Source organism: Jaculus jaculus, chromosome 12 (genome assembly GCF_020740685.1).
Source record: "Jaculus jaculus isolate mJacJac1 chromosome 12, mJacJac1.mat.Y.cur, whole genome shotgun sequence".
NCBI classification, from domain to species: domain Eukaryota; kingdom Metazoa; phylum Chordata; class Mammalia; order Rodentia; family Dipodidae; genus Jaculus; species Jaculus jaculus.
This window is the reverse complement of record NC_059113.1, coordinates 44,522,778-44,545,852: the sequence shown is the minus strand read 5'-3', so window position 1 is coordinate 44,545,852 and position 23,075 is coordinate 44,522,778. Positions and strand designations below refer to the sequence as shown.

The window sequence follows — 23,075 nt, the reverse complement described above, 5'->3', positions numbered from 1 at the left end:
CCAAAGGTCAGAAATAAAAATGATAATCTGAAATAGCTTCAGAATTGAAGATTAAGTAGAAAGAAGCATAACATTCTGACAGCTACAGGAGGAAAAAGATTAATACAGATTCACATAGGTTACATTTATGAATATGGTTTACTTAACAACCTTCCTTACATCCTAGGAGTTGGGCAGCAAAGCATGCATTAGGTATCATGGAAATAGAGTGGTAAACGTCTATGTCCAGCATGTTCTCTCAAACTTTGGTGTTTCTTATTCAAGGAAAAGACTGCCATCCCAACAATGGGCTCTGGCATTCAGACTAGAGCACTGTGCCCACTATCAAATCTTTTTTTTTTTAATGTTTTTTTTATTTATTTGAAAGTGACAGACAGAGAAAAAGGCAGAAAGAGAGAGAGTGAGAGAGAATGGGCACGCCAGGGCCTCCAGCCACTGCAAACGAACCCCAGACGCATGTTCCCCCTTGTGCATCTGGCTAACTTTGGGTCCTGGGGAATCGAGCCTCGAACCAGGTTCCTTAGGCTTCACAGGCAAGAGGTTAACCACTAAGCCATCTCTCCAGCCCCACTATCAAATCTTAGCTGTGGTACAAATGTGCAGACATCAATTCTTACTGAAGGAATTGGTGACCATTTATATGGCAGATGACATTTGGCATTTAAACCAAATCATGCTAGATAAGAAAGAGCATTGTAAGGTCGGAAGGTCACAGAAGTTTGTAAATGGTATTCTAAGCAGTACAAGTTCATGCAGGACCAGGACTGGATGGACAGTGGACAATTTTAGACAAGAAGTTGTATGACTCAGTCGTTATTTTAGGAAAATAGCTAGAGCACAAAATAATTAAAGATAGGCAGGGGATAGAAGCAACAGTGCAAGAAAGAAGGAGTAAAAGAGGCCAGAGATCCACTGAAGTGTTTGTTCCATTCAGCTTCAGAGTACTGAACAGTTGGTCCTCTCAGACTAACAGGTTTTAATGTACAACATAATAGTTAAAACTGTGTGATACAAATCATGATAAATTTGTAATCAAAAATACCAATATAACTGGCACTATACTATGCATTTACTCTTTATTCTGAGTTAGTTCTTTTTCCCTTTGCAGTCATCTTCATCACATTTTAAAATTTATTTTCAGGGAGTGAGAGAGAGAGGAGAAAAAAAAAGAGATAGAGAGAGAAAGGGAGGGAGAGAATGGGCACATCAAGGCCTCTGGCCGATGAAAAGGAACTCCAATCTTTTATTTTTTTGTTTATGGAAGATTTTCTAGGTATGAAATAATATAGGGAGAAAAATAAAATAGTTTATTATCGGGTTAATAGGCAGTGAGTAGGATGGTGTCATGGTTACAGTCATAAAAAATTTCAATCCAACCATAGGTAGTTTTGACAGGAAGAGTTCACAAAACAATTCTTCAGATTCTTTCATGACGGAACCCCATGGCCTCCTACAATTTTAAGGTGCAAAGGAAAAGCAGTGGGGTGTAGGCCATTCTAATAAATGGAATCTAGGAAGAATGAATCCATCAAAACCAAAAAAGTCTTTAATCTGTGGTGGAGATAGATATGTCAGTCCTATAGTATGAGAAAGGAAGCCCTATAAGGAAATGGAGTTATAAGCCACGAATGTTCTAAGTTTGTAACTAAGCAAACAGCTCAGTCTTATTCTGAAGTATAGTAACTAAAAGTTCAAGACATATCTCCATGGAGAACCTTTCACATCTTTTTCTTTAAGCTTGCTTTGTTGAAAGAGTAACTCTTCAATAAGTACCATTTAAAAGTCTTGAAAAGTATAGCTTGTCTAATGCAATGATTTTTACCTCCTGGGACTGATCCCTGTAAACTCATGCGCTGATTCAAATCACATTCTTTAGAAGGGAGTTTACTACAGCATCCATCACAATACCAGACACATGATAAGTTCACTGTCCTAGGATACTGGGCTAATTAAGTAAAGTCATGCTCTTTAATAGGACTACATACAGAAATCACAGATTAGATGGATTGGTGGAAAAAAAGACTCACAATGTTCTCTTATTGAGAAAAGGAGACATTTATAAGACATAGAAATAAATGCACTATTTTTATATCTATATCTATATCTATATCTATATCTATATCTATATCTATATCTATATCTATATCTATATCTATATCTATATCTATATCTGTCTATCTGTCTATCTATCTATATATGCATATCTATCTATCTATCTATCTATCTATCTATCTATCTATCTATATATATATCTGTATAGGAAGGCCTTCAGACTCAGGCATTTTTTTATGATTCACTATAATTATTTGAAGTCTTTTTCCTTTTCCTTTTTATATCATTATATTTTACATATTATTTATCCACTTGTAAAAGAAAACAGTCATTGAGATCATTTTGGGCAGAAAATGATATGGAATATTCTTTCCTGCTAATGAATGGTTTTAAATAAAACACTTAATAGACATTTTTATCCAGTCTTGTGCATCTATCTTTTACCTGGAATTCAATTCTCAGGGTGGCCTCAAACTCATGATGATACTTCTACCTCTGTCTTGGCATGCACCACCCTGCCCAGCTCTTGTACTAATATTTTTTTGTAAGACTATTGTTAACAACTACTTGAATATTATTGCTCTCTTGAACATAATAAACCTAGTGACAATCAAATTAATTAAAGCAATATCATCAAGCAGGGTAAGTCTCAGTGATATCATTGGAGAAACCCAGTTGGTCATTGTTTCTTAATCTATTTAATTGTCATTATTAATAAAGAATAGATCCATTTTTTATTAATTAGTTTTGTACTCAGTGAATACAGTCAATTTGGTACCAATATAAGGCTTATCCATGACCTACCTCCTCCCCTTGGCCTCCCCTTGTTGAGGTATATGGGTCATGCATTCTGGAGTTAGCCCGCAGTTATGGGTAGGATAAATGTCTCTGCATATCATGACCCAACATGTGGCTCTGACATTCTTTCTGCCCCCTCTTCCGCAAAATTTCCCTGAGCCATGTTGGGTTCATTTTTGGTCTGCTTCAGTGATGAGGTGTTGGGGGTCTCTGAGGCTCTGTCTCTCTGATTTGGTAGGAGTTTATTTTTCTCTTCACCCTTGTGCTGGTACCCAGTTCACCAAGAAAACAGCATCCTTGCTTATTTCGCCAATTGTTCTTAGTTTCAATCGGTGCCCTTTTGAGGTGTGATGGGGTGGCTCTCTCTTTAGGATCTACATCTATCTGAAAAAGAGAAGCAGATTCTCCAATGGAGAGTAAGTTAGCACCATACAAATGAGATAACCCTTACTTTTTAATAGAGAATTTAATAGGAGTAGGCACTCTTGTAGCCCATGATTGGTGGTAGCTTGATAACAGAGAGCGGTGTTATAAGTTTGGATATGGTTCTGACTTGTTTCCCAGTTCCTGCTATGGGTCCCATACCACTGAAGGGATGAATTAGCCAAATCAAGAGCAGTTGGCTTTCCACCATGCTGTGTGCCACTATTGCACTTGTGTGAGCATCATGACAGGTTATTTGCTCCTAAGTAGATTAGACCATGAGTTGCTTTAGACAGATATTGGCCATTTTCCCCCAGTCACACATGTAGCACCTTCTGGCACTAGATGTGCTGACTGTCTGGGGACTGACTCTCTTCCAGCTTCCAGCCATGCCATTCCATTTTACATGTCAACCACATAAGGTGTCTTTAGCAGTAGGGTCTTACCACTAACCTTTGGTGGGTCAGCAAGTACTCTGACAGAAATCTGTCTTTCTTTTAGGAAACCTTGTAGGTCTCTCTGATCAAAAGCTCATTGTGGATGACAGCCACATGCTGGTACTGGGAGTTACAAGTCAGTGCCCACTATGAAAAGGAAGAAAAAGATAACTAATAAAAAAGAGTTAGAGAGAAGAGAGAGAGAGAGAGAAGCTGTAGAAGATTAAGGTTAGTCTTCATCATACCCTCTCCAGTGTCTCACAGCTCAGGTGTTCCCTTTAAGGGCCTGGTAAAGATTCAGCCATTTGGTCTGCCTTTTAGGATGTAGAATTTTATGGTACCATTGCCATTTGGGTCTAGGTTTGTGTTTCTCGCCCCCTCTGTTGCCCTCCCCTCCCTCCCCACCCATCCTATTGTCTAGTCCATGAGATGCTTGCTGGGTATGCAAGGCATCTTGGGTAGATTCAGGTTAGGTACTGTAGATTAGTGAGACTATGTGGCTATTTTCAGATACATTTTTCATTTATTATCTCAAATATGTTTTTTTTTTTTTTTCAGACTGGCTTTGTAACGAATAATACTTTTCTGAATATAGGTAGCTAGCCTTCTGTTTAGGTGTAGTACGGACATGCTCGGTTGGAAGCCACAAGCCCTCCTGCCATGATCACTGCATTATTTCATGTCAAATTCTTGACAAACAGTGAGTGGGTAATGGACTCTCCTTTAAAGGTGTTATCATGTAGCATATACTCTCAACAAAACTTAGGTAATTTTTGTGAAGTTAGCAGCTAAAGGATTTGGGAATTCAAAAACTCTAGTCAAGCCTAGGATGCAACTTAGTTTTACAACCTAGGCCAATAATGTAAACATATTGATTTGTCTTATTTGCAAATAAGGAAATAATAAATCTCTACTAAAATAGCTAGAACAAGGCAATGACAACCCTTAAAATTCCCTGTTTCCAGAACAAATGAAAATAAACTGAAGCTAATCACTGTATCCTCATCACACCATGCTGCTGAACCTCGTGTGCGTGTGTGTGTGTGTGTGTGTACCTTCTCTGAGCCACATGGACTTCCAATAGGTTCTTCATGTTTTTTATGTCACATGTGAAGACTATTGGTTGGAGCTGAATTTCCTAAATGCAGAGTGTGAACACTAGGAGAAATATCTGAGAATAGAATGGCCCATAATACTGTTATTTCTCAGTCACAATTGGTCAAATTACTTTCAGTGTGGGCTTAGTCAAGAGACATTCCTCTACACCATTGGTTTCCACTTGGCCAACACGTGCATTTTTGCATGTCCTAGCTGGCTGCCTTGTGACTCTCTGTGCTGGTCCCTTTCTGCCATGGTGATATTCTCACTCTTCACTTCTATTCCATGGGTTTTTCACCTCCCTGCTCACTTCATCGTGAGTATACTTCACTGGGGAATATCTGTATTCTCCAAACTGAATGACATCCCTTTCTTCTCAGCCCTCAGCTATCCTGAGGCTTTCTATGTCACCATATGCATGCCCTTCCTGATGCCAAACCCTCTCAGAGGAGATGCAACTCCTGCTTTCTGCCAGTGCACTCATGGTTCATACCATGTCCCTCCACCTGACTGACTGTAAACTGCCTGAAGTCAAGGGAAAAAAGTTTATTCAACTTTTTGTGTCTGGCATATCACATAGCACTTGGAATAACACAGTTGTTGGGAAATTGTAGAGTATGGCATCAAATGAGGTTGCACATGAAGTGGATAAGTAATGAAAAGTTTAGAAACTTTTGAATTTATTGACATGTTTTACAAACAGAAGCATATAGATAGAAATATAACATCTATTATGACTATCCATCCATAATGTATAGAGATGTATAGTATGTATGTGTATACATATTTATATGATATATACATATATAATATATACCTTTACAGAAATATGTATTTACATTACATTTATACAATACTATGTACGCACATTCTATTCATGTCATGTACATAACTATATCTATAATTATACAGGTAATGTAGATATAAATACCAATAATTTTGAGATGGAAAAAATATGAATATATGGATAAGGCCAACTATTTTAGACCTGTTAGTATGGGGATAGGGAAGGGGGCACACAACAGTTACTTGTCTTGTATGAAAATCTTGACTCTGCCAGTGTGTTCTGTTCTACAAACAGTAGAGTGATCCAGAGATCCAAGTGAACCAGTTGCATGCATGGGGGCACCCAACTGTAAATGAATGTTACTGTGATTAAGCCAGATCAGTGGGCATAGGGATGGTGCCATGCATGCAGAGTGGTTTAGATGATGGAGCAGAGCAAATGTCCATAATAAGAATACTTGTTATTCTATAGCCTCTTCTTAGAGTCTAGGTAGGGAAGGGACCTTGCTTCCTGTGGCAGCATGTCCCACACAGAAACACAATAGTAGACTCTACTATCTGGTTAACAATAATCAGTGGCTAAGGCCATGTGGCTTGAATCCCAATGGTCATATGTACATGAGTAAGGCTCAGAAGCATCAGTAGTGACCAGGTACTCCCTGTTCTTCAGTTATTTACAGTGTGAAAAATAATGGAATGACTTCTTGAGACTGCAGTCACATGAGTGAGTGCTTTATGGAGTAGGAAATCTATAGCTACACTAATGCCCTCAGAGGGCTTACAGCCACCAAAGCATGTGCCAATCAGACTCTTGTTCTCAATGGAAGACGATGGAGTAAAGACTAACAAGCAATATGTGAGCATGACTAAATCTACAAAACTATTTATGGGCTGAGGAGATGGCTAAGCAGTTAAAATGTTTGTCTGTAAAGCCAAAGGACACAGGTTCGATTCCCCAGGACTCATGTCAGACACACAGAGTGGTACATGTGCTGAAATTCATTTGCAGTGGCTGGAGGCCCTGGCATGCCCATCCTCTCTCTCTCTCTCTCTCTCTCTCTCTCTCTCTCTCTCTCTCTCTCTCTCTTTCTCTCTTTTTTCCTTCTCCCTCATAAATAAATAAATAAATAAATAAATAAATAAATAAATAAATAAATAAAAAGTAATTTGTGCAAATAATTTTAACCTTGCAGACTTATATCATTGGAAATGAGAAAAGGGCTTACTCAGGGGAGCTATGGGGCATTGACCTATGGAAATGTGAAGACAGCAGCTTATGGGGGTGATGGAAGTCAGCTAGGACTAAAACACAAGCTATGTGAAGTTGCAGCATGAGAAAGATGCTGGAGTGTGTAAGGTCAGATCTCAAAGGTTCTTCAGCCTTATGTTGAGAACTCTGGCTCTTTCTCCAGGTGTTTTAGAGATACTGAGGTTTTTAGAAAAAGTATGATTTAGTTTGGCTTCACCACAAGTTTTCAATTAGATAATTACTTTCTGAAAAGGGCTCTTCCCTAGTCCATCCGTGTATCCAATATGCCACAGCTTTGACATCACATTCCTGAGAGACTCTGCCTGCAGGGCCAGTTGTGGGCATACACCTACCTAGACTCTTTTTTTTTTTTAAATTTTATTTATTTATTTATTTGAGAGTGACAGACACAGAGAGAAAGACAGATAGAGGGAGAGAGAGAGAATGGACGCGCCAGGGCTTCCAGCCTCTGCAAACGAACTCCAGACGCGTGTGCCCCCTTGTGCATCTGGCTAACGTGGGACCTGGGGAACCGAGCCTCGAACTGGGGTCCTTAGGCTTCACAGGCAAGCGCTTAACCGCTAAGCCATCTCTCCAGCCCCCTAGACTCTTCTTTAGTGACACTCCCTATGTGTTTCCAGTCTTTGGGTCACTCTCATGTGACAGTATGGAGCTGAATGTCCAGCACCTGTGCATTGTGTGCCAGGCAAAGACTACTGTAGAGGCTGGTTTGTGTCTATGTTCATGCTCAATTCATAAGTAGATTACAGCCAAGAGATGTTGGCCACCAGAGCACTGAAGGAAGGCTTAGAAATTGCACAAGGAGAGGTAATGGGACTGGTTAGACCACAGTGATTACTGAGAAACAAAGGTTATGAAATGTGCTCATCTTTGTGAACAGGGACCACTGGCAAGCATGACTACAGGAGAATTGAGAAGAGCTTTGAGAGCTGAGGATGCCCCTACCATATCTTAACCTTCTCTAGGCACATGGTTGCCAGAAAAAATGCATTCCCAAACATTGAATGGCTTCAGAACTTCTAGAACATTGTAGAACTATAGTCTCAATATCTGTCAGAAGTCTGCATGACAGTCATAGGCAGACCCAAAGAGAGTGAGCACAAAGAATTTCATTGGGACAGAGGAGTGTCAGCAAACTTTAACTTCCTAATAGTTCATTGAAGTAACATGAGACTGGCTGTCTCATCAGTTATGGATGGGACCCTTTGGAAAGTCAGTCATAGCATATCTGTGTGAACAGTATCTGCAGAGTTATGCACAGGTAAATGTAGAGAGCTTGGCCTCCTGAAGTTCTGATGTTACGTCAATCCTATCACCAATGTGCTACTCCTTAATCTTCTAGACTTTAGTGTTACAGAGCTACAGAATTCACAGACCACTGACACCTTGTAGCCACCAACACACCCTAATCTGACACCATGACGTGAAGGTTTTTCATAGTGATTTTTATTGTGATGAGGGACCTGCATAGGGTACATTACTCTGTCTACATTATTCTGTTTATTCATCCAGTTTATACTGAGCACTTTGTTAAGGCCCAGGCATTTTCATGGATACCATGAGAATGAAATCCACAGGAAAAACTACCACCGAATAAGTAATTATATAAACAACTGTGTAGTTGCTACTTAAAACAGGACTGCACAGGGGAAGTTGAAGGTGCTAGGGGAGGATATATCACAGAAACAGAGGAGGACTCTCATGTGATCAGTGAGCTCAACCTACCCTGGGAAGGCAGCAAATGATGTGAGATTTAAGAGGACCAGGAAATATGAGGCAAATAAAGAGGAAATGGGTGGCAGTCAACTGGGTCTGCTCATCTCCAGATGAAGGAAGAACATTTGTGAAAATCTGAGAAACTAAAGAACATGTATTTTAAATGAAGGATAGATGAAGCAAGGCAGGTGTACCCGAGTGGGTTGGTGAGCACTGTGCAAGGCTAGAAGTAGGAGCCCTCCTGGAGGGAAGGGGGAAAGGTGGAGAGACAGAAATGAGAAATAGAAAGGGGCAGCAAAGAAATGTACAGGAAGGATAAGGTCCTCAAGGGGAAGTAGCAGTGTGGTTGCTTACAGACCAGGCTTGGACAATGAACGAGTTGAAGGAAGAAGGAACCAGTAGATAAAAGAACTTTGCCAGATCTATGGGAGATATTCTGCCATAAGAGCAGTGGAGGTGGGAAGTGTTTGATCTGCCCTCAAGAAGGGTTTCCTCCTGATCTCCTCAGATGTTCAGGAACATGTTAGGAGTTATCAGCTTCGAATTTCTCTTCCTGATCATGTTTCACCAGCAGGAATGTCTGTGTATAGAAAATGTTTATAGTAACTTTCTAGATATAATATTTACAAATTTGGATGGATATGTGAACAAGTCTACATATATGTGCATATTGACACAAACTATGAATTTGTGCATGTACACATACACTTGTATAGCTTTTTCCACATTGTTGCAGCATAAGATTGCCCATTAGTTACTCTTCTCAGTGTCCAAAAGAAGTCCTGAAAACACAATTTATGATCACAAGATACTTAATTTCACTTGCGATATGAAAAAGTATTGCATTAAAATATGACATTTCAAGAACTCTGTATGGTCGAATTACTCTATTTGACTTTAATAGAACAGAAAAAGTATGAGATGTCATGATATAGACCATCTAGATTGCATGCCCATGAGCACACATAAGGAAACACAGACATTTCATGATTTTATCTCCAAATTGACAAGCAACTTTGAACTACTGGGTCTATTAAACTCTCCTTAGGGAGAGAAGATAATCCACACTGTGCAGTTACTAAAGCTTTTGGCTCCTTATTCATCATAAAACCTGGTTTATTGCAGAGGACATGCCCTCATGATTTCTGTGAAAATTTTCTACCAACATTAGAACTCTGACTTGATGTCAAAACTCAAGCAGGATGTTTTCAAACATAAAAATAATTAAAAAAAAATACCAGCATCTCCAAAACACTTGAGGAAATTCTACCGATGAGTGCACTATGTGTTTCAAGTTATGTAAGTAAAACCTATGAGTCACAAGAACGAGGTGTCATGAAATATTAGTCTATGTAGGACCCCTTACATCAGTCATAAGCTAAAGTTGAAGACAGGAAGTAATGAGTGTCTTATAAATAGAATCATAAAATGTATGGCAACGCAATCTGAAGAAAGTGGAACATACCAGCCTGCTTTATTTTGGTTCAGTTCAGGCTGTCATAACCTTAGTTCTCTCATGAGCCCCATATTTATTTTTACTCTTACCAGTAGCAAAACCTTGTCAAGCCTGTTGCAGGTCCATGAGTTTTCCTATGGTTTTAACTGCTTAATCTGGTCATCATAAGTGAAGTGAGAAGGAGTGACTCCACCAGCTATACCAAAGACACAGTCAGTGTCCTTGGGTTCTCCTGGGGCTGTCTGGACTAGTTCCAGCTGCCTCAGAAATAAAACTTTCCCAATCTGTACCTCCAGACTCTGTTTTCCCACCACTACTGCTTTTAGGTTTGATCCCAGTGTCCTGACTCTCTTTGGCACCCACATTCGTTCCTCAGGACAGCTTTGTTTCTGTAACAGAGGATCAAGTCCAGTGAGCTTTGGACCCATGAGCAGAGACTTCTGTTGATACCTGTCTATAGTGCCTATTTTTTTTTCTTAAAGTGTTTTTCTCTGCCTCTAGGACTCACACTGAATGCTGATTTCCAAATCTTCTCTCCATCATCTTTCCCAGTTACCAAAGTCTCATTTATTACCAAAAAAAAAAAAAAAATCAATCAGGCTGAGACCTCTGGGAACTCTCACCACAGCTACAGTGGAGGTTCAGTCACTGGTAATACTAGGAAGAAATTAAGATCCATGGATAAAATTGAGAGAGACCTGCTATATTTCCCTTCTTTTTATTAACATATTTTATCTGGTCTTTTGGCTATTTTAAGACACTGCACTGAGACACACTTAATATACAGCAAGCTATGCATAAAACCACGTATAATGGTGTATCTCTGCCATCCACTGCATGGGTGATTGAGGCAGGAGGATGGCAAGTTTGGGTCCAGCTTTGGCTCTCCAGTGAGAACCTGTTTCAGAAGAAGAAAATATCTGTATATATTTCATGTTGATTTAGCTATGGATCAGCAGGGTGTTCTCTTCCAAGTATGGTGCCAACAAATAAACACAAAATTAATAGCTAAACCAACACCAACCTTTTACCTGGTGACTCTGTTTAAGTCAGACGTCTGAGGAAGGGGTCAGCCTCCAGGTGGCAGTAGGGCGAAGGGCAGCTCTGGAGACTTGATGGGACGGGACGACTTCCCTTTGTGCTTTCTAGCCTCTCTGCCCTGTAGGCACCCTGCACTCCAGCAGCAGTGCAGTGCCACTTTTCCTTCTTCTCCATGATTCCTCCTGCTCTAAGTCTCTCCTTTTTTTGAAGTTTTAGTTGTCATCTGTTGACATCCACCATCTAAACTTCTCTCTGCAAATGCCATTACGTAATTTTTCCTTATTACTGGAGAAAACTGCATTGCTTATACGCATCACATTTTCTTTATTATGCATTTTTGGTTGGCTAGCTATCTCATGTGCGGTTGAGAGAATAGTACCACAGGAAACCAAGCAGAGACACAGTGGATTGGCCCAGTTCATCTTTCATGAGATGGTGTTTCACAGTGACATGCTCTTGCCACATTCAACATGGGCCTTCAACTGTAAGCCACTCTCTATACTCTCAATGCTGACTGTTGAAACTGAGTGTCTAGCACAGACAGCTAGACTTCCCCCAGGTGATGGCTGAAAATTAATATGCCCCACACAACAATCACTCCCTCAGCAGATGCTATTTTTAAAATGAAATTCCCAGCTTGACCATCATTGCCTACTCACCCAGAGCATCCCAGAGTACCAGACTCCCATGTAAACAACTTGGCTAACCTTCACAGAGCACTGACACTAATAAACATCACTTTGAAAATAAACTTGGCAAATGGAATGCATAATAATTATACAATGCACAGCCACACGTAGTCCCAAAACCATTGAAAATGCATGGTAGGTACATTTACATGCATGTTTGTACACCCTCTTTCCATTCTTTAATGTAGACATAGTCAGTCTTCCTATCTACAGTTTTACATATGTGAGTTGACCAAACAGACCAACTGACAAAAACAGTGTGTGTGTGTGTGTGTATGTTAATGTGTGAGTTAAGGCAGGTGCCTGCCGTAGCACAGCTGTAGAGTTCAAAAAACAATCCTCTTTGAGTAAGATTCTCTCAATATTGTTTACCATTGCGTTTGCCAGGCTAGCTGGCCTATATGCTGCCAGGAATATCCCCTATTTTCACTTTCCTTCACACTATAGACACACTGGAATAATAAATACTAGTGCTATAGCATACAACTTTACCTGGGTTCTTGGGATCTCAGCCCAGCTACTCATACCTGTATAGCAAGCACTTTAGCCACTGACCATCCCCCTAGCCTCTCCAAAATGTTTTTTAAGTGTGTCTTTACTGATGGAATACAGACATTTTTTTTTCTTGTCATTATTCTTGAAACAATACAGTACAGAAACTGTTGGCATTTACATTGGAATAGGTAACAATTTATCTACAAATAATGCCCATAAATTATATATACATATCATTCCATTTGATATAAGGGACTTGAGCATCTTCAGACTTTTGGGTTTTTTAATTTTTTTTAATGTTATTTGCTTATTTATTTGACAGAGAGAGAATGGGCACACCAGGCCCTCCAGCCACTGCAAACAAACTCCAGATGCATACACTACCTTGTGTATATGGCTTACATGGGTACTGGAGAATCAAGCCTCAAACCAGAGTCCTTAGGCTTCACAGACAAGCACTTAACTGCTAAGCCATCTCTCCAGCCCATCTTCAGACTTTTGGTATCCATGATAGGGTGAGGTTGGAACCCATCCACTGTGGACATAAAGGTCCCCCTGTAGTTTCCTGTCCAGCTTACAGATGGGTAACTAAGTTACAAAGCATTTTCAAGCTCTGGTACCTCTACTAGTATGAGGCACAACCAAAACACAACTGGAAGTCTGAAGTGACCCAGTACAGTGGTATTGTCTCTAATGAATGCAACCACAGTGTTTCTCATACATAGGATATTTATTATCAGTGATGGTATTTCCTCCTTTGGGAGCGGCACCACATTGTCAGCTGTGGACAGTTCTAGAGTCCTCCATTTCTGGGTTGAGCTGTGTAGAGCATCCTGGATATTCTAAACAGCTTAATGGAGATGGATTGTATCTTCTTGTTACAAGATTAATACCCACTTTAGTAAAGCATGATTTTATTCCATTTCAAATCTCTTTGACAGTTCCTGTCATAAATCTCATAAGTACTGTTCTTTTTACCTTGATACAAAAGCGCTCAGTGGGGAATCATGCAGATGGATTGCTTAAAATCTGGCATGTTCCCAAACTGATAAATACTTCCAATTAATAAAACTGCTAAATGTCCACATAGGGAGAAGTAGGGTGGTATCATTTGCTTTTTATTTTTTTCTTTTCTTTTACTGTTTCATTTTGATTTAGGTTCTGAGAAAAATAAATATGACATCAAAATATTATCTTCTCCCATATCCACCATTAACACTGAATTGTAATGCCAGATGTTTTAAATGCTTTCATTTAATCAAGGATATGTATTTGGTCACAGATAAAGTTACCAAAATCAATTTAAGATTTAAAGGCAAATTGTACATGTGCTCTGTGTGAGTCATCTCACAGTAAAGAAGGTTAGAAATCCACCTTTTTTTTCTTATAAATCCACTTTTTTCTTTTTTTTTTTTTTCTTTTTTTTTCCTGAGGTAGGGTCTGATTCTAGCTCAGGCTGACCTGGAATTCACTATGGAGTCTCAGAGTGGCCTTAAACCCATGGCAATCCTACTACCTCTGCCTTCAGAATGTTGTGATTAAAGGCATGTGACACCACACCCAGCTAAATCCACTTGTTAAATGGCTTGATATAGCACATTTGATCTGTCAGTTTACAAGGGAGATTTCTCTCTTCTTTCTCTGTTCCAGGCTCACAGGCATGAACCTCCCCTCTCCTGTGATCAGCAGTAAGAACTGGCTACGTCTACATTTCACATCTGACAGCAACCATCGGCGCAAGGGGTTCAATGCACAGTTTCAAGGTAAGAAGAAGTCAAGGCAACAAACAAAAACCCTGACAGATGTGGTCATGGTCCCTCTCTACTCTGAAATATCAACATCTTGTGAAATGACACAGAAAGAAGCATATATAAGTGAGAAACTTCCCACTATACACTTAAGGGCAGTGAACTTTGAAAGACACTTAGAAGTGAATGTCAAATGTAGCAGATCTTTACAACTGTGGTCATATCAGCATTCACCTAGCCAGAAGATTCCCAATTGTCTCAACACTGTTTACATGCATAAAGAGATATATCATATTGGTTGTATAGAAATATTCATTATTTTTTCTGTTTTCTATAGGATACCTAATGAAAGATACTAAAAGAAAAATAAATGTTTGTTTCATCTCACAGTTTGATGTATAATCTATCATCTGGGAAAGGCATGGTGGCAGGAGCATGATGGGTCTGGTCATGCTGCATCAGCACTCAGAAAGCAAGAGATAAATGCTGGTGCTCAGTGAGTTTTGTCCCCTTTATCCCACTAGTCTTTAACTCTAGTTTGTGGAATAATACCAATGCCACCCAGTTAGTGTGCATCTTATCACATTAGTTGACTGAATCCCTCATCTATCTCCAGAGGTTCGTCTCCTCAGTCAAGATCTTGTCAAGTTGACAATGAATATTAACCATCCCAATGTAAATAAACAAAGACATCATAATATTGCATTTAGTCCTAAAAAAAATATCTTTGTACTTCAAAGACCCACATATCTCACTTAATAATTCACAAGTCAGTAACCTTAAGACAAAAAGGCCATACTTTCAGGTAAGAGAAACTGTCTCCAACATGGGGTGTGGTTCTAAAGTCTTATGTTAGCATTTAATTTCTGGTGCGTATGCATGGAGGTACTGTGTTTCTGATCATCACTTATCCTTATTAATACAGCAGATAAGGATTCCATTTAGTTAGCAACCTGATGAAAACTATTTCATAAGGTATTTGCAAATAAAAATAACAGGATTGTGCTCAAAGGTAATACAGCTTCCCATGTGAACTTCCAGCATGACCTTCAGAACGTGGCTCCAAACAGGTCAGTGTTCCTTCAACCCACAACACATGGAGTTCAGGGTATCACACAATGCCCAGAACTCTAAGTGAGGAAAGTTCTATGTCCTTCATGATCCAGACATTAGTGGATCTGAAAGACAGTTTTCAGAGTGTAAAGACCCATCACAAAAGACAGAGGAGAAGCTATTCTGGCTTGATGCGGGATTTTATTTAATGTTTTGCAAATTGGTCTGCATACCTTTAATCCTGCACATATGAAAATCCTTATATTGATTTCCTTTGGACAGGTAGAAAAATAATAATTACTGTCAAGGAATGAGATGCATATGGTGCTGAGGACAGCCATGCCGGTGGCAGCTTTATTGTCCATCCAAGTCCTGAGACATGTGAACCAACATAGAACTTATCTGGTTTAGAATCCAGACACAATTTTTTTTTTCCAAAGTAGATTTTACCCCACATCAACACAAGGATTCCAGAGAGCAGGAGAAAGTGCAGAGGCCAGGGATGCCATCTCACTTTGAGCTACCACCAGCCATCCAAAACCATATTCTTGCTGAAATTGTCATGACATCATAAATGAGAAGCTGTATCCATATCTAAGTAAAATGAGAGTGGGTGGGGGGAAGAAAAACCTTCTGTCACATGGGAAAATCATGTTATTCAATATCTTCCATTTTTTTAAATATCTGGATTAAATAGCAAGGAACCCCATTCATATTGTATTTCTGTGTCAACTATACACATTTAGGTTGAAACCCACTACTGTTCTTATCAGAGAAAATTAGCCTATCAACATCCTATTCAGTCCATATGTCAACAATAACAGTAATGAAATCTTAGGCAGCACTTTGGAATGCTCATGCCCCATTTTTGCAAATATTCCTTATTCAAAGAATATGAGTGTAGGGGTAGAGGGATGGCTTAGCAGAATGACATTTGCCTGAAAAGCCAAAGGTCCCAGGTTTGAGTCCCCAGGATCTGGACCCATGTAAGCCAGATTCAGAAGGTGGTCAATACATTTGGAGTTTGTTTGTAGTGGCAGGAGTTACTAGTTCACCTATTCTTTCCCTTTCTCTCTGCCTCTTTATCTCTGCCTCTCAAATAAATAGTAAAATAACATGGTAAAACCACTTTTCCTTTACCCCTCAAAAAAATGTAAAAAAAAGAATTTGAGTGTAGATGATTTTCATTCTTTCGTCTGAGGAGGATACTTTTTAAGTGGTACATTTGCTTCTAACTTTGTTGCCTTATGAACATTATTGTATTCACACCACTTGAGATGACTCTCAAGAACATAAAGGCCCTGGGGAGAACCTGGAGCAATATTCCTAGAGATCATGGGGTTTCCTGAAAACCCTCTATGGCTCCCACCTACCTTTCAACCTCTGGTGGTTTTCCTCAATGAGAGCTTGCTTTGCTCTCCAGAGAGAGAGAGAGAGAGAGTGCGCGAGAGAGCGACAATGAGAAAGAGAAAGAGAGAGAGAGAGAGAGACAGAGAGAGGGCTTTCTGTCTGAACCTGGATGACTTGAAGAAACAAAGCATATTTGTTTTAACTTAACACATTTCTTGGTCAAATAAATAGCCACTACCATAAAACATTCTTTATTATCTGTCTTCACAGTTTTAACTTTTATCTCCCAATCCTTGCTTCTCCAAGTCATCCAGCTGCTCCTTCAGTTCCCCGTCTTCACCATGGCAGAGTGATTATTGATAAGCCAAACAGCTTTGCAACTGCTGCTCCTTATGCATACTCCTTTCTAAAATAGCATTTGTGACCAGACAAGTGGTAAATGCAATGACACTTTGATACATTTTCAGTATCTGCTGTGTATACTGAGCTCCCACTGAATGACAGATTTATGTAGGACGCATTATTTCTTTAAATCAGCTGAAAACTGAGCCTATTCCTTATATGTTGTCTCTGTCATTAATTATAATTAAATGAACACCTATTAATATCATCCATCATCTTGGCATTTCTCATGTCTACAAGATGAATTTTTAAAACATGTATTAATCTTGAACCATGAAGGCCTCTTTTCTCCTAAATGGGAATCCAAGTACTGGGCTCTGGCTTTCCATAGATTCATTGGCTATTTATAAAAATACTGTTTTCATATGATGAAATCCCCATTGATCTCTGCAATGGATAAATCATTTTGAAAGAAAGTGTTTGTAATAAAGTTCTAATTTACATGGGGAATGCCCTTCCTCATAAATCAAGATAAAAACTGATGTCAACTCAAAAGCTTGTGTTGACACAAATAATTAGCTTGCCTTTTTGGTTATAGCTCTATGTAAGTATTGATTTTCTCTTTTAATTTAAAATAAAGACTTTTATACAAAATGACAACTTTCATGTTTCAAAAAATGCACTTGGGTAATTGAAACTTCATCTGCTCAGATTTGTTCTGATTTCAATAAAACCTGTGCACCCCCTGTTCCCCCATGCTCCACTCACAATTTCTGCAATACCACACCATGGCCACAGCTGGAAGACAGAAGCCATGGCGCATGCTGTCCTCTGCCCTGAGAACACTAAGTCTGCATAAGTGTAAGGGCCATTATCTGGAGCCTAGAGGATGCCTTCTTGACATTCATTGAGGTATATATGCCATTAAGGGTTCAGAAACTGCTAGGACCCCAGAACTGCTAGTTTGCTAAGCGGGAGCAGTCTGTGGGGGGCACCCTTACTGACTTAAACATAGTGGTATTATCTACTCACTGTCATTCAGGGATGCTAGTAGGTAGTCTGGTTAACATAGAAAATGCTTTCTAATCCAAATAAGCTGCAAAATATAATCTTCTACCCTCTAAGTCACCCCTAAAACTGCTAAAACTTTACAAGATTAATTGCCTGGGATAAACATAAATCCATTCAAATCTGACACACATAAGCCTTTTCCCAAAAATCTACTTTAATTTCTCTCAAAACAAGAGAATCTTGGCAAGTGTAAACTCCAGGACTTTTATAGTCAAAATGAGGCCCATCTGTGTGCTTCAAGCTGTTGGTTCTTTCTGAGACATAGCTAGCACTAGCCAACTTCCTTCCTGCCGTGCATCTCTCTGTCCTACTCTATAGTTTAATAATAATTTCTACCTCATAGAAATTAAAGACACCAAAAAAAAAAAAAAAAAGGAGAGAATGCATAGGTAAGACGTGTCATGACCAGGGTGGCTATGACCTGTTAGGGGCGAGAGTAAAAGCTGGAATTGTATGGTCTGCAGGCTCTTCTGGAGATACTGCAGTACTGCCTCACCAGTGTTGGTTTAATTTATATACACGCAGAAAAACTTTGTCAACACCTTTCTTTTATAAAGTATAGAAAAAGCATGGGAGTGGGGGACAAGGTCAGATGATGTAGGAATGAGGCAGTTGTAGACTGTCTTTCTACACAAACTGTCTTCTGCCCAAGACCAGGCCCATACAAGCAGTCAAAAAGGACAAATTAAGGAAGGGCTGTCCCCACCCCAATCTGTACTGGTTTAGCTGGAGGTAGACATGGCTGTGCCTGTGTCAATGGCTCTTACTGGTTCTCCACATTTCCCCATTTTTCATTTATTAGGTGCAAGCAATGAAGACAAGTTGCTATTCCAGATGTGGTTCTTTAAACCTGTCTACATCCTACTGAAGAACAGCAATGAATTATTACTAGCAAAAATGAAAGTCCTAATATTATAAGAGTTTTGAGGCTCTTTGTCAATGACAACAAACTAATAAATTTAGAGTAACCCAGATACTTGACTTATTAATTTAAAGAATTAAATCTATAAACAAGAGAGTACAGTAAAGAGACTTTATTAGATTAGGAGAAGAAAAGTACAGAGAGCTACTGCCACATGGAGCACAGGTAAGGGTAGAAAGCACACACAGAAGCAGGGCTCCCAACCCCCAGCCTCAGCCCAGCAGAGCAGGGACCTGGACATTCAGAAAAGGTATAAAGCTTTAAAAATGTCTCATTTGGGCTGGAGAGATGGCTTAGCAGTTAAGTGCTTGCCTGTGAAGCCTAAGGACCCTGGTTCGAGGCTCGATTCCCCAGGACCCACATTAGCCAGATGCACAAGGGGGCACATGCGTCTGGAGTTTGTTTGCAGTGGCTGGAAGCCCTGGCGTGCCCATTCTCTCTCTGTCTCTCTATCTACCTCTCTCTCTCTCTCTCTCTCTCTCTCTCTCTCTCTCTCTCTCTCTCTGTCACTCTCAAATAAATAAATAAAAATGAACCAAAAAAATGTCTTGTTTATCTGGTAAGGATCTATTAATAATCTGATTGTGGTGAGCCTGGGCAAAAACAGCTGATTGGATGAAACTTGATCAGATTACATTCTGGGTTTGTTGAAGCAGGCAGGAAGTGCTACATCATTTTCATTCCATCTCTTGGCCCCATTCCTAACTAATGACCCTCCTTTTGCCCTTCTCTTGAGAAGACACACCAACTGCTTTTAGTGCACAGGGGACAATGACCAGTCTGTCTTTAACTACTGAATGAGGTCATAGAGCATGCCAGTCAGAGTCTCTCCAAGAAGAGAGGCCCAAGAGCGAAATCTTAGAGTTGTCCTACTGTCTCATTGCCATCCATCTGGATGTAGATTTTTTTTGACCTGGTGTAAAAGAATTGTAAGTATTAGTGACATAAGTATTGGAGCCTATCTCATCCCACAGTCCTGGGTTACACTCACTGAAGCAGTGCTACTTTCCAATGCAGAAGGTATAAGGAAGTCAAAATGACTGTTTATTTGCACTGGTGGTAGTAATCTGAATTGGTTTAATCTTCAATAAAAAATTCCCTGTGAGTTGAGTTTCAGCCCTCCTCCCAGACCCAGGTGTGTTCAGATAGAAAAGAGTAGATATGTGCAACGAAAGACACAAGACAGTGCCCACAGAGGGGCGCTCACCACCATCAGCAGCTTGGAGAAAACAAGTATTTATCAGCAGTAAGCAAATAAATGAACTCCATGTATGCACATGAGAGAATAACTAAACAAAGGAAAAAGTCAAAGTTCATCGACAGGAAAAAGAAAATAGATAAATAGTACAAATTCAGTGAAAGAATCCAGACCACAAAAAAGACAACATAGTGCCCATGTGCAGGAGATTCAGTTATCCAGAAAGCACTGTGTTTACATGGGTGCCTGTTAATAACAAAGCATTCTTTACATTATATATGGACAAAATGTTTTGCAAATAAAATAAATGGGAACTATATCCTAAAATGTGATGAATTATTTTGAATTTTCTTAAATATAATTTGCACAAAATTTCCTAATCCCTGAGATCAGTTGACTCTGAAGGTTAAAGCTGGAAGAAACTGGCCCTCTCAGTGGGAAAGTAGGATTTGCAGATGGAGGAGGCAGGACCTAGACACGAGTCTCTTCTCTGCTCTGTCGTCCTCCATCACTCCTTTCTGTACTGAGGGACTGGCTTTTTTAAGGTGGGTCGATGATTTATTTTTGTATAGTGAAAATCCAAAATAAATAAGCCCCTGGTATAATTGTAACTCTTCAAGGACAGTCTGAAGCCTGCATATGGACAAGGTAGCCATTAAAGCTAGGATACTTCTATTGCTTATGTCCACGTGTGCAGATGTACCTAAGAAATTCCTTAAGTCCCTTCTATGATCTCAGTGTAGAGACCATCCTGTCCCTCATAGAGCTGAGCTCGTAGAGGGGAAGAGACATTAGATAGGATGGACATGACAGACCTTTCGAGAGAGGAACAGCTGCACTGAGGTCTGGATGGCTTGTGAAGATCAAGGGAAAAGGCAAGTAGGTGAGGAGAGCAAGCACTAAGTACTGGGGAGGCAGAGCTATGGGATAATACAAAGGGAAAGGAGGCTGATGGACTCCTTAGAGGAGAGGACTATGGGTCTCCTCATACCCTGTATGGGTCCAGTGCATTTACTTCTATTAAAATTTTTTTGTTCATTTTTATTTATTTATTTGAGAGTGACACAGAGAGAGTGAGAGAGTAAGAGGCAGAGAAAGAGAGAGAATGGGCACACCAGGGCTTCCAGCTTCTGCAAACGAACTCCAGATGTGTGTGCCCGCCCCCTTGTGCATTTGGCTAATGTGGGCCCTGGGGAATACAGCCTCGAACTGGGGTTCTTAGGCTTCACAGGCAAGTGCTTAACCGCTAAGCCATCTCTCCAGCCCCAGTGCATTTACTTTTGTTCAAGGCCAGACTTTGTACGCAGTAAATGCTGAAAATGTGTGACTTTTACTTTGAACATGTCATTGAAGCCTCTATCACAATGCTGTTCTGTAAACTTACCTTCTTACACCTTAGAAGTTGCCATGGTGTGCACCGTAAATTTGTTATTTCCTTCTGTTTCCTGACCCTGTTATCTACTGTCAGTCTCAGTGCTGGTCATTTACACCCTATGGTCAGTTGGATGCAATGACATGTGAACTGAGGTGGTTAGATGGGGGTTGCCCCTAAGGGTCATTTACCTTCAGGGATGTTTTCCTGCTCAGGCAACATGTCTCTCCAGCATTCCTCTCTGCTTAAACTATGTCTCACCAAAGCCCTTCCCATATCCATTGAGATCCATCTGGCTATACAAACAGTCCATTGGATATTCCTAGCTCACTGTGTGGATGAAGAACAAATAGGAGTGTTGGTGTTTTTTATATGCTTTTATATCCTCTACGGATATTAAGAAACATTACAGGTGGAAATTCATTATAAACTTTTTTTTTCTTTTATTTGGTATCTACTAAGAAACGGTCAATGAATGTGCCTAAGTTTTTGTATTAAATAGTTTGACTACATATCCAGGAAGCTTTCTTAGTATATTGAACCAAGATAGCACAATTATTAAGAAAGGCATGCAAGCCAGACATAATGGTCTGTGCCCATAATTCCAACACTTAAGAGGCTGGGGAAGGAGAATTGCTATGAGTTTCATACCACCCTGGAATATATAGCAAGACCCTGCTTCAAGAAAAACAATAAAGGAAGAAAAAAGAGACATAAAGAGGAGGAGGGAGAGAAGAAAATGTGTGCAACCATCTCCATTTGAGAAGATGAATCCCTGAGGAGAAAGCTCACCTGGAGGCAGCTTAATGGACTAAATAAGCTTCTGGATTTTTGCCAGGCATTTTATTGAAGTCACTGCATTTCACATATTGATTTCTTTAAGTCATATGTTTAGAATATGATTGCCCAACAAATGCTTATCATCCTATACAAACCACTTAAACTTAAGGCTTCCTTTCTCTTAGCTGCTAAATGTGGCAGCCACTGGCAATCTGGGAGCCAATACTATTATTAGGCATATCACAGCTGCCTGAAGTCAATGAATATTTGGCAGCCACAGGTGATGTTATGTTCTTATGCTCAAAGAATAAAATGGCTCGGGAGGGCAATTATCACTTGGTAAATTATCTTTCTTACGTTAATATTTATGCAACTTTAAGGCAGAAATTACTTTGGATTTCTGTTTATCAATGTTCAGCCAAGCTCATTCCTTCTGTTCTCCCCCTGTCTGGCACATGATCTCAGAGTCTGCAGCCAAGCTTTGTACTCATTAGCTAAGTGACAAAATCTATCTCCAGTAGGCAGCATGTGCTTTAGAACTTCATGCATCACAGGGCACATGGTACCAATGAGAATATCATTGAGAAAGTCACCAGCATTTACAGTAAGGCACCAGTGATACCAATCTAAGTATGACATGTCCTCCACCTCCTGTTGCTTGGTGCAGGTCAGCAAGATGCCCTACTCTGGCTGTGTGAGGTACAGTGACCAACGCTCAGGCCTACCTTCCTGACAGCCAGCAGCCTTCAAGTTCACAGGCTTGTTCTGCTTGTTCTATCTATTACTTGGGTCTGGTCACAAGCCTGAAACAGTCTCAGGGACAATCTTAAGTCATCCAGGACAAAGAAGCTATGCCTCACTGCTGTACTGACTGGCTTCACCAGCCTGCCAAGCCTCCGTGGACAAGGATGACACAAGTACCACAAAGTAGGAGCTGAATGCTTAAAAGTAGCCAGATGTCAGCTGAGAAGGAGTATG

The 23,075-nt window shown here is 40.0% G+C and overlaps 1 protein-coding gene across 4 annotated transcripts in view; it reads left to right on the top strand.

The window, feature by feature from the left end:
• Positions 1-23,075, top strand: part of Csmd1 (CUB and Sushi multiple domains 1) — a 1,843,561-nt gene that overhangs the window by 1,167,132 nt on the left and 653,354 nt on the right. For all 4 annotated transcript variants that reach the window (XM_045131039.1, XM_045131041.1, XM_045131040.1 and 1 more), the window contains one exon: positions 13,912-14,024. In XM_045131039.1, the coding sequence (XP_044986974.1) occupies positions 13,912-14,024 (113 nt within the window). The remainder of the gene's footprint in view (positions 1-13,911; positions 14,025-23,075) is intronic.